At 40.9% G+C, this 12,908-nt stretch overlaps 1 protein-coding gene across 4 annotated transcripts in view; it reads right to left on the reverse strand.

Annotated features, from left to right (window-relative positions):
- The window catches only part of PGGT1B (protein geranylgeranyltransferase type I subunit beta), a 71,916-nt gene extending 63,656 nt beyond the window's left edge, over positions 1-8,260 (reverse strand). For 2 of the 4 annotated variants that reach the window (XR_005366511.1, XM_038551835.1), the window contains exon 1: positions 8,102-8,260. Coding sequence is in view for 3 of the 4 variants with exons in the window: in XM_038551835.1 (XP_038407763.1) it covers positions 8,102-8,225 (124 nt within the window). In the remaining variant the exon portion in view is untranslated. Of the gene's footprint in view, positions 1-7,649; positions 7,930-8,101 lie in introns of those variants that run through there. The other 2 variants (XM_038551833.1, XM_038551834.1) reach the window with 2 other exon arrangements.
- Positions 8,261-12,908: the final 4,648 nt, after the last annotated feature.

Here is a 12,908-nt window from a genome sequence, read left to right on the forward strand (position 1 = left end):
GCCTTACTATCCTAAGGCATCCACTGTGTGTAATAAATTAACTTCTTTCCCATGCATCTAGAAAAATACTACCAACTTAAGGAAAAATGAGAAAAGTCACTTTTTTTTTAAAGGGTATAATTCTCTTTGATCTCTGGTTGAAAAGGACTGGTGTACATTAAATAATAGGAGAAGAAATCAGGGAGTAATTTAATTCTAACCAAAGCTTAAGGGCAAAAACTAAGATTAATGAGATATTGGTACACTTAACAACAACAGATTTTGGGAAACACAAATTATTGAGACACTACTACTATGTACCAGACACTGAGCTAGAAAATTTCTTACATACTACCCTAATTCTAACAAACCACTGAGATCCACCAGAACTAGGGATGTGATTTATCTGAGACCAGGATTAAATTCAGGGCAGTGAACAAACCCCTTAAAGTGGGAGGCTGTGGTTCAGAGTTCAGGCTTCACCATCAAATGAGCTATGTTCAAATCCGAGGTGGGCTGATTTAGCCACTTATAACCTAGGTAGGACCTTTGCTAAATCTTTTCTAAGTCCGCTTCCTTATCTGTAAAACATTACACCTCACAGTTACTGCAATACCTGCCTGCAAGCAAGACCTCAGGGAAATCAGTAAGGAATATCCTTACTGATATTTCCCTGATTTGACAGGAGTTAATGACGACCTCAGGATCTAAACACAATCACACTACAGGTCCTTTCTCTAGGTCATTGGGCACCTTCTGCCCCCGAGACAACCCTGTTCTTTCCCAAAACAAAATGCTACTTTAGAAATTAGAAGAATGTCTATAGAATAGCAGCCATGTGTGAGAATTACTGCTCTTCATGATAATTATGTCTCAGGAGATAAGGTCTGCCTTGTGGTAATATGTACTCAAATATTTACTGAATTAACTAATAAAAGACCTGCAATACCTCATCAGCCCTCTTGGAGAACTCTCACTGGGATTTTCAGTTTTGTTGTAAATGATTATATATAGTCAGATACAATTAATTAAAATTATCTAATAATTACATTTATTAAAGCTTTATTATAGAAAAAATAAAAGGAAGATAAAAGTGGAGGACAGCATAGGATTGTCGATAAGACAACCTACTAAGGCTGAATAAGTTGAAGATCTTCTGCACAATAAAAAATGTATAGTTAGAAAACATCTAAAAAGCTATAAAAATAAGCTGGTACTCTTTTCTAAGTGAAGTATTCTCAAATTTTTTTAGCTCAAGATCATGAAGTCCAAAGAACTCCAGTAATTTGCTTGAGATTTCAACCCTAGATAACCACTTAAAACTACTTAGGAACTCGGGACACCTGGGTGGCTCAGCGGTTGTGCCTCTGCCTTTGGCTCAGGGTATGATCCTGGAGTTCTTGGATGAGTCAGGCATTGGACTCCCTGCAGGGAGCCTGCTTCTCCCTCTTCCTATGTCTCTGCCTCTTTCCATGTGTCTCTCTTGAATAAATAAAATCTTAAAAAAAAAAAAAAAGCTACTTAGGAACTCTGAGTTGCATGGTGGTGTTCTCCACAAGGGTGTTTCTCAAGCCCGTCTACACATTAGAATTAGCTTAAAAACAAACACCTAAAACACCACTAATAAAACAGAGAGGCCTGGGCCTTAGTCTATAAAACTGAAATTCTAGGTGGAAGGTGGGGTCTGGGTACCTGGTATTTAGGGTGGGGGAGGCAGGTGTGGGAAGCTTCCCAGGTGAGGGTAATGTACAGCAGGGCTTTAGAAGCACTGCTCTAGGGGTGCCTGGGTGGCTCAGTCAATTAAGTGTATAACTCTTGATCTTAGCCCAGTCCTGATCTCAGGGTGAGTTGAAATCCCATGTTGGGCTCCACTTGTGGGCATGGAGCTTGTTTCTTTTTTTTCTTTTTTTTTAAAAAAAAAAAAAAAAAAAAAGGCACTGCTTTAGAGCAGTGATGCCGGTAGGGACATTCTAAAGACATTTTTGGCTGTCACTAGAGGAGGGTGCCAATGGCAGCTAGCTGGTAAAGCCAAGGATGCTGCTAAATGTCCCACCTACAACACACAGGGCAGCGTCATTCAAAAAAATGCCAACAGTGCTGAGGTTAAGTAACCCTGTTCTAACGTCATACTGTTACCTACACGTTAAGTGTTATATGAATGATTGTTTTTCATTTTACTTGCTTCTTTTATTTATTTTTTTTTTAATTTTTATTTATTTATGATAGTCACAGAGAGAGAGAGAGAGAGAGAGAGAGAGGGGCAGAGACACAGGCAGAGGGAGAAGCAGGCTCCATGCACCGGGAGCCCGATATGGGATTCGATCCTGGGTCTCCAGGATCGTGCCCTGGGCCAAAGGCAGGCGCCAAACCGCTGCGCCACCCAGGGATCCCCATTTTACTTGCTTCTGAATATGGATACAAATACCAGAAATCAAGTCAGTTGCTGGTAAACTACTTTAAAATCTTGCATACTTAATTATTAAAGGCTTCTGAGAGTCCAGGATTTTCAACTACTAGCAGGTAAGACTAAAGTTTATAGGATTAACACAGCTATAGAGAAAAGCTTATGGTCATAAAATAAGACACCCAGCAGCGGCTGGCAGACAGAACCAAGGAATCAATTTGCAGCAAATGCCTGGCCTCCCTCTAAGATAGGCTGGAAAAATATCCTTTCTCATCACAGCAGACTTCTCAAGCAGTCCTAAAATTCTGAGAGGGAGAGAATTACAGAAGTCATAAGAAAAACAAAGCAATTTTGGGCTGTGGGCCTCTGAGAGAAATAATGGAGGGTTTTACAGTGCCCCATTGAGTGGTACTTGGGGTATGGACTGCTGCCCACCCACCTTGGCGCAGGTGTCTAGAGGGGAAATCGTGTCAAGACACATGCCTAAAATCAAGCCAGTGAAGGTATTTCAATTTTGTTACTTTGGTGAGTATTCATTTGTTCTCTTCCTTTCTTCTCTTCCCTAGAATTGAACTCTGAAACTATAACCTGAGAAAGCAAAGTAAGCCAGCCACATCTTCCTGCCCCTTCTTCCACTCTGAACAATACATATGGAAAGTATATCTTACATGGATGAAGCAGTAAAGTTTGTCTCCTCTAAATCAACGTGCTGCCCCACTGGATCAATTCACAGATGGTAGGCATCAACTAAATGATGTCACCAGAAGATCTCCAATTTTTCAGGCTTAAGAAATAGTCGCCCAAGCTCCCATGGATTAAATAGGGAAAAAAAGAAAGAAAAGAAAACCAGTCTGGGCAGTAGATAAAAGAACTAAGTAATAGCAATATGATTTCCTGTACTACTAAACGAGTAGTGTACTGTTAGGCTATGACAGGTAAGTAACCATTTGGAATATACTGGAAACACTAATTTATGGGCACTGACTAGATTCCCAAACTTTGGATTACCTGCTCTGCCTCTTTCTAGTACAGTCTATTTACTGGCATCCCCAAATGTAACTGCATTCCTGCCTAGCTCTCAGGTGGGGCTATAATTAAACCATATTGCAAAGAATTTTTAAATTATAAACAAGCATTTAGAAGTAGGGAATATTTAGAAATAGGAACACAGTTGCTGGATAAAATTGCTAACAGTCGAAATGATGAGAGAGCCTTAGAGGACAGGTGAAAATTAATCATGAAGTTAAAATACACAGCAAACAGAGGCCCCAATAAATACTCTGGAATGAATGACTGCAATGCTGCAAGAATGCTAGAATTATAAGCCTTACTCTTTATCTGTAATATTTTTAAATAGCTGGTTCAATGGTAAGTATTTTTAAGTACAGTCACACATCTTTGGAATTATTTTACACGCAAAATAATTTTTCAATAAGAAGTGTTTACTAAACATCTACTAGAGAGATGTCATGACAAAAACGAATAAAACAAGCCTCCAAACCTTAAGCAGGTTAAATTATGAGAGAAAATAAATAGTTATATAAGTACTATTAATAGAAACCATTTTCAGGGTGCCTGGGTGGCTCAGTCAGTTAAGTGTATGACTCTTAATCTCAGGGTTGTGAGATCGAGCCCTGCCTCAGTTTGGTGTTGGGCATGGAGCTTAAGGTTCTATTCTCTCTCTCCTTCCTCCCTTCCACCTTTCCACCCCACCATGTCACACAACTAGTGCTCTTGCTATCAAAAAAAAAAAAAAAAAATCATCTTTTTTTTCTCAACCTACTCCTTTTGCCTCTTGTTCTCTAGACCAGATGGCAGATCCAAACCTAGAATTCTGGAACTCCTCCTTCTTCCTATACCTCTTCATTCTATCCCTGCTTCCACTGCCCCAGCATACGGCTCTCAGACTCCTGCATACTACAACAGCTCCCTAACGGGTCTTCCTTGTTTGGTCTAGTTCCACTTACCAGAGCAACCAATCTCAAATTCAATGATGACTCTGAAATGCATATCTAACCAGAAAGATCCACTGCTGGGCAACTTTCCATCACTTATGTGATATCAAATTTAAGTTTCTTGATCTGGCACACAAAGCCCTCTGTGATCTGGCCCATGTCAGCCCTCCAGACTCAATTCCTACCACACTTGCCTTACATCTTGAACCACTATGAGACAAATGATTGCAGTTTCTCTGCTCAACACTCACTCGTCTACCTTTATTGTCTTGTCCATTTGCCTATAATCCATCCTCCAAACCTAACACATTCTTTAATATTTAGTTCCAGGATTACTTCTTCCAAGAAGCCATCTCTGAGACATGTCTCTCTTCAGGTTGAGCTAAGGTTCTTCCATAATGTCTGTGGATACCACAATCATTGTGCAAACAAATTCAAGTGTGGTCAGGCAATCAGCACCATCAGCACCTCCTGGGAACCGGTTAGAACTTCAGGTTCTATGCAGACCCCTCCCAGATCTATGCAATGAGAATCTGCATTTAAACAAGATCCCCAGGTGATTTATATGCACATTTGAGTTGGGAGGAAACATTTTAAGAATGTTTGTACATCTGTCTCTCCTATCAGGCAAACAGTCTCAAACTTCAGTGTGCATGAATACCATCTGGAATGCTTGTCACAATGCACACTGGCAAGCCCAGAGTTTGAAGCAGAACTGGGGAGGGGCCCAGGTACTTGCAGTCTTATAAAGTATGTGATGATGTCACTGATTTGGAGCCTCCTGCCATCATCATCACATCTTAAGAAATACACCGCTGGACTGCAATATATTTCAGATAAGGGAGGGAATGAAAGAGCAGAGTAGTTGCTAGATGTTAATCAGGTGGACAGTTATGACACAGATTACACAGGGGAAAACGGAAGGACACATGAACAGAAAGACCAGGTAGATTGTGAGGTCTCAGAAAATAAAAACCAAATGTCTAAACCCTTCTTCGAGAGCAGCTGGATCTGTAAAAATAACATACATAGAAAATGGTCAGTATTATGTTCTTTGATTTAAAAAAACCTACTCTAACTCCCATTACCCAACTACAAATGGCAGTAACAACTCATGACCAAAAAGCTCATAGAAAAGAAATCTGTTAATGCACAAAGCTCACAAGCCAAGCTTTAATATTCACCTGAGGTAACTAAAAGCTGCCACTTTCCAGAAGTTAATATGAAAGGAAAGCTACAAATGAAACAACAAAGACTTTGTTCTTTTCATAAACCCATAGTTATTAGAAAAATAAAAATTACTTAGTCCTATTTGTCAGACTAAAAGAAACAGGGGAATGAGGTAATTTTGCCAGGTGGGTGGGTCAGAAAATAAGTGTCTAAATATCTAGTTTGTTATCAGCCTTCCCCAGAGTCACCTGTGTCATATCTATCAGTAAGAAAAAAGGAACACCAAAATCACTGGTTTTGCACTGTATCCCTGTACCCAGACACACAGCAGGCCCTCAAATAAATATCTGAAAGATTAAACAGCAATACCAGATGAAGAACTGTGACTTAGCAAACACATTGTTTCATCTGAAAACTCTGGTATCAGTGGAAATTTTGTGATATGTCACCTTTCCTTAAAAGCTCCAAGCTCCTTCACAAGCATCTTAAAGTCAATTAGAGATCACATACACCATGAAAGGACTTAATGCTAAACTAAAGACTGAATCAGAAAAGAGAAAAACTGACAAACTTTAAAAAATTACTACAAAAACTGCTATGTGCACATTAGCTTAAACGTGGTTATTAAGTGTGCCCTAAGAAAATGAGAAATGATAAATATTCTATTCAAGTGATAAACATTAGGCATTACAAAGGAAATAATATTTAACGCACCATGACATAATACACTCTCTTATAATGCCTGTTGTAGATTCTAAGATTACACTAAGGTTATTAAATCAGTTTTCAATCAATTTTTGCAGTTTTATTTGTTATGAGCATCATCAGTTTACCAACATACATTAGTATATATGGTTTTGTCCATGCTGAAATTTTAAACAGAACAAACACTGGCATTTTGAAAATGCAACCACAGACCTAAAATGATACCTATGAGCAAAGTTCAACTGTTTAACAAGCACAATAGGATGGAAGATTTTTTTTTTTTATCCAAATGCTTTGAATTCACATAAAGTTAATCCCCATAAAATATGTGATTTATTAGTATCATTTGTTTCATCACATATCATTCCAATCAATAGAGTGAGTTTTGGAAACCTTAATTTAGCTCTAGAGAGATGCTCTGCTAGTCAATCAACACCTATGGGTACAGAAAGGAATATAAAATGATGCTTCACTCTTTCTTTAGCAATAATATGTTCATTGTTCAGGGCTCAGCTCACATTATTCGACAAATATTTACTTCATGCCTCTTATATACGAGATAATATATTCAATGCCCTATAAACTTTCTGGGATAATGGAAATGTTAAAGCAGAAACAAAAGCTACTGGCCAACGAGGTGATGGAGCCCTCCAAATGCAGTGGCTACTGCAATTGGAAAGAACTGAATTTTTAATGTGATTTAATTTTAATTAATCCAAATTTAAACAGCCAAATGTGGTTCGTGACTACATTGGACCGGGCACCTCTAGTATCATACAGGTAAACTAGAAAAAAGATACCTTGTGAAGTTTACAATCCAGCGTGAAAGAAAAATAGTAAGCAAATAAACCAACAAATATGTAATTTTAGGTGGTGATTGGAAGGGGTGGATCTCTTTTGGGAAGGCGTCTCTAAAGACATCTGGGCTGGGAATCTGCTCTCACACATGCTCCCAATAACCCTGGGCGAACACACCGCACAGAACAGCTGTCTTGTGCGGCTGTACTCCAGCACCCAGCATCATACATTTCAAGGCCACTACACTAGGCAGAAGTCAACTATCAAACCTCCAAGTCTGACCCAGCCCTGCAACGTCTGAAACACACCAGAGAATCAGAGTCCAGAAAACACGGAGAGATTAGAGCAAAACCAATCTGCTCTTACCCAGTCCCATGCAGCCTGGGAGCCCCACTTCAAAACACAGCAATGCAGAGCGAGGACCGCCTCCTCCTTCTTCTCATCTCCAGACTTTTACTCTGAATGACTAATTCACAGTTTTTTTAGCCGCAGCCAAATCACACTCCTCAGCCAACTCCAAACTCCCAAGGCTACGGCAAATACACTTTTAACAGGATGCTCCACGAACGCTGCACCTCTTCCGCCAACCTTCTCCTACCCCGAGAGTCACAATTCCTGGAAAGTTAATTTCTACAAACCTTACAGGGTCTGCGCCGCTCCTATACATCGAACACCATCCAGATATTCAATCAAGAGTTAATCAGGTGTCGGAGGAAAGGGTAGCATGGGAGACTATACACCTAAACTGCGAAGACGAAATGACTGGTCTTTCTCCTGCTACACTCGGAAGTCGGTGAGGCCAAGTGATTCGCAGCCTCGCAGAGGGAGTAAAAAGGAAGCTCAGAGTTGACAGGGAAAACGGTCGGGAAGAGAGAAAGGCGGAAACTGGAGGTTCCCACGCCCTCGCCCTGCCGCTGCCCCAACCCTCCCGCCGTAGCTCGGGGGCGGGAGGGTGACCGCCGAGCCGCCCGAGGGGAGAGGCCCCGGGCAGCGCCGGGTGGGCGGCGGCGCAGGCCCCACAGAAGGCGGGTCAGCCGGCAGGCTCCGCGGTGCCTTTCTGCTGGGGCCGGGGCCCGGAGCCGCCAGTTACCTGCTGGTCTCGAGCGAGGAATAGCGCTCGGGCAAGACCTGGAGGCAGCGCTGGAAGAACCGCACGTGCCGGTCCCGCAGGAAATCCAGCCGCTCTCCCTCGCCGCTCCCCGCCGGCCGCTCATCCTCCGGGGCCGCCATGCTGCTGCGGAAGCGACGTCCGCCGCGACCCGGAAGCAGTTGGCGCGCGGCGGGAAGGAAGCCCGAGGGGCAACCCGGGGCTGGCGCGGGGGATGGGCGGCGCGCCGGGCGCAGGGAGCCTGCGGTTGATGCCGCTCGGCGTTGGCAGACTTACGCTGCGCTTTAGGCCTCGGATTTCTCTCTGGACCCCACCTTTTCCGTTCTGAGCTCCACAGGCCTGGAGACCCCTCTCACGCCTTGTAAAATGCGGCCCACAAATCCACAAATCCTTGCAGAACTCTTATCCTCATTCGATATTTGTGGAAGTGCAAGATGAAAAGCTCCTAGATCGCTTAAAACCATCAGGGGCTTAAAGGATGGTACATATGAAAACGGATGGATCAGAGTAAATCGCTTTTTGGAAGGCCACAGTTTTAAAACTGAATGGATAGGCAAGCTAGGCCTGCAAATAGAGCTGTGGAGATAAATGTTCGTTAAATAATTATTGACACTTCCTAAGTTCAGAGACATTCCTGGTCCTCTCTAGGATACCAGCAATCACTTAAAAAAATATATACATATATATACACACACACCCAAATATAACATACACTTATAACCTATTCATATGTGACTGCATCATTTTCTTTTTCAAGTCTTCATGCTTGAGTCAATGCATCCATCTAGCATCATTGTTGAATCAATTTACCATACATAGCAACCAACCTAAAATGTTCAACTACCTGTATATTAAAAAAATGAACATGCTTCTAGCTTTTTTTTTTTTTAAAGAGAGATTGATTTGCTTCAGCAGTATGTTATCATTCCCTTTAAAAGTTCATGAGGGATCCCTGGGTGGCGCAGCGGTTTGGCGCCTGCCTTTGGCCCAGGGCGCGATCCTGGAGACCCGGGATCGAATCCCACGTCGGGCTCCCGGTGCATGGAGCCTGCTTCTCCCTCTGCCTGTGTCTCTGCCTCATTCTCTCTCTCTATCACAAATAAATAAAAATTAAAAAAAATAATAAAAAAATAAAAGTTCATGAGGCAGCCTTTGGGGAGGGGGGGATCATTTTGAGCCAAATATCAAGTCAAAACCTATGTTCTTTATAGTCAGCTAAGCTGAGTTTGAGTATAGTTTTATTATTAGCTTTCTTAGAAAATCTATTTAAAATACATACTGTGTGGACTAGAGTTATCCAAAGTGCCTAATTTTAGGTTCTAGTAACTACTAATTCACAAGTACTCCTGTTACGTCTTTTTTTTTTTTTAATTTTTATTTATTTATGATAGTCACAGAGAGAGAGAGAGAGGCAGAGACACAGGCAGAGGGAGAAGCAGGCTCCATGCACCGGGAGCCCGACGTGGGATTCGATCCCGGGTCTCCAGGATCGCGCCCTGGGCCAAAGGCAGGCGCCAAACCGCTGCGCCACCCAGGGATCCCCTCCTGTTACGTCTTTAACAAATACAGCATCACCAAAGGGCTGGATACAATTGGAGGGCATTTTTGGTGCTTCCTTACAAATAGGGAGGCCACATTCCTTGCTTTTCAGATATGTCCAGTCTAGAGGAGTGCTCATTCTGTTATTACAGTTACATACACCACCAAATGTCTGAGGATGCTCAAAATGAGTCATATCACACACATTTAATTTACTAGAATGAATAATGCAGTCTATATGTGCTCAGAAAGAAAATCCTATTCAACGGGCCTTAAAGGAAACCCAGATATTTCATATGATTCTCAGCTCAAGAACCAGTAGCCTGATCCAAATTCTATGGTGGACTCACTGCCTCTAGGTGCATATACATACATATATATATATATATTTTTTTTTTTTCTTCTCCATGGATGATTTTGACCACATTTAGATTGTTGACATATGCATGACAGAACCTAACCCCCACATAAAATGCCGCTCTACATCATTAGGTAAGAAGTGTAAATAGCTCGATTTTTCAAAGTACATGAATAATAGAATATCTATAAAACTGAACATTTAGCCATTAAACAATAATGTTTGAATTCTATAAAAATATAGGAAAGTATGTATAACGTAATGTTAGGTAATTAGTATGGTAAATAAAATGTACTCTATGACTGTAACTATTTTAAAATATGTAGGTATTTTTTGAAAAAAGTTACCCTGGAGTGATGGAATTATGAGTGTTTTATTAACATTTTCCCTTTAGAGTTTTTCCTAAATTTCTTACCCATATCCTTTATAAGAAATGTTTATTTATCTTGTCTATGAGCCTGTAACTGAAGGTACTCTTAATTATGCTATTTCTACATCCTTTCTTTAGAGGATCCATATGATAAATCCCTCATTTATTTTGGATTCAGTTTGAAGGACTGGTTTTGTGAATAAGAATTCCATACTTTTATTAAAAAACAAACCAAAAAACAGGTAAAAAGCCATAAAATCATACTACCCAGTATGCTTCCTTAGATGCAGGAAATGGAAAGCTGCTTTTGTGCACAACAAAAAGCAACATGTTCAAAAGCTGTATGTAAGGAAACTTTCTTTTGTGTATCTTCTCATAGTTCCATTCTGTTTTTAAAATCTGTTGTCCAATATTTTATTTCTAAGCTGCCTCCAATCATTTGAAAAGGTTATAGAGAACAAGGACTACAAACAAAACAAGCATTCCTGAGTAAGGGTGTTTTATGTCATTTCTCTCATTTTGCACCAATAATAGTGTAATTAGAATTCAGTTTCTGGAACACCTGGGTGGCTCACTGGCTGAGCATCTGCCTTTGGCTCAGAGCGTGATCCTGGAGTCCCAGGATCGAGTCCCACATCAGGCTCCCTGCAGGGAGCCTGCTTCTCCCTCTGCCTCTTTCTTTCTGTCTCTCATGAATAAATAAATAAAATCTTAAAAAAAAAATCTGTTTCCAAAATTTGGAAGCCATCTACTTTGACTATATTAACTATAAAATAAGTAAAGGTTACTACTATTAATAAATTTCTGAATCATTTGACCTAGATGTATCAAGTTATAATTAAAGATACTCCAAGATACGTCATTTGCAAATATTTTCTCCCATTCTGTAGGTTGTCTTTGAGTTTTGTTGATGGTATCTTTTGCTGTGCAAAAGCTTCTTATCTTGATGAAGTCCCAATAATTCATTTTTGCTTTTGTTTCTCCTGCCTTCATGGATGAATCTTTCAAGAAGTTACTGTGGCCAAGTTCAAAAAGGGTGTTGCCTGTGTTCTCCTCTAGGATTTTGATGGAATCTTGTCTCACATTAAGGTCTTTCATCCATTTTGAGTTTATCTTTGTGTATGGTGCAAGAGAGTGGTCTAGTTTCATTCTTCTGCATGTGGATGTCCAATTTTCCCAGCACCATTTATTGAAGAGACTCTCTTTTTTCCAGTGGATAGTCTTTCCTCCTTTGTCAAATATTAGTTGACCATAAAGTTGAGGGTCCACTTCTGGATTCTCTATTCTGTTCCATTGATCTATGTGTCTGTTTTTGTGCCAGTACCACACTGTCTTGACGACCACAGCTTTGTAGTACAACCTGAAATCCAGCATTGTGATGCCCCCAGCTATGGTTTTCTTTTTTAAAATTCCCCTGGCTATTCGGGGTCTTTTCTGATTCCACACAAATCTTAAAATAATTTGTTCCAACTCTCTGAAGAAAGTCCATGGTATTTTGATAGGGATTGCATTAAACGTGTAAATTGCCCTGGCTAACATTGACATTTTCACAATATTAATTCTTCCAATCCATGAGCATGGAATATTTTTCCATCTCTTTGTGTCTTCCTCAATTTCTCTCAGAAGTGTTCTATAGTTTTTGCAAATGACGTATCAGATAAAGGGCTAGTTTCCAAGATCTATAAAGAACTTATTAAACTCAACAGCAAAGAAACAAACAATCCAATCATGAAATGGGCAAAAGACATGAACAGAAATCTCAGAGAGGAAGACATAGACATGGCCAACAAGCACATGAAGAAATGCTCCGCATCACTGGCCATCAGGGAAATATAAATCAAAACCACAATGAGATACCACCTCACACCAGTGAGAATGGGGAAAATTAACAAAGCAGGAAACCACAAATGTTGGAGAGGATGTGGAGAAAGGGGAACCCTCTTGCACTGTTGGTGGGAATGTGAACTGGTGCAGCCACTCTGGAAAACTGTGTGGAGGTTCCTCAGAGAGTTAAAAATAGACCTGCCCTACGACCCAGCAATTGCACTGCTGGGGATTTCCCCAAAGATACACATGCAATGAAATGCCAGGACACCTGCACCCCGATGTTTATAGCAGCAATGTCCACAATAGCCAAACTGTGGAAGGAGCCTCGGTGTCCATCGAAAGATGATTGGATAAAGAAGATGTGGTTTATGTATACAATGGAATATTACTCAGCCATTAGGAACGACAAATACCCACCATTTGCTTCGATGTGGATGGAACTGGAGGGTATTATGCTGAGTGAAATGTCAATCGGAGAAGGACAAACATATGGTCTCATTCATTTGGGAAATATAAAAAATAGTGAAAGGGAATAAAGGGGAAAGGAGAAAAAATGAGTGGGAAATATCAGAAATGGAGACAGAACATGAGAGACTCCTAACTCTGGGCAATGAACTAGGGGTGGTGGAAGGGGAGGTGGGCGGGGGTGGGGGTGACTGGGTGATGGGCACTGAGGTGGGCACTTGACGGGATGA

The sequence above is a fragment of the Canis lupus genome, chromosome 11 (assembly GCF_011100685.1).
Source record: "Canis lupus familiaris isolate Mischka breed German Shepherd chromosome 11, alternate assembly UU_Cfam_GSD_1.0, whole genome shotgun sequence".
NCBI lineage: Eukaryota > Metazoa > Chordata > Mammalia > Carnivora > Canidae > Canis > Canis lupus.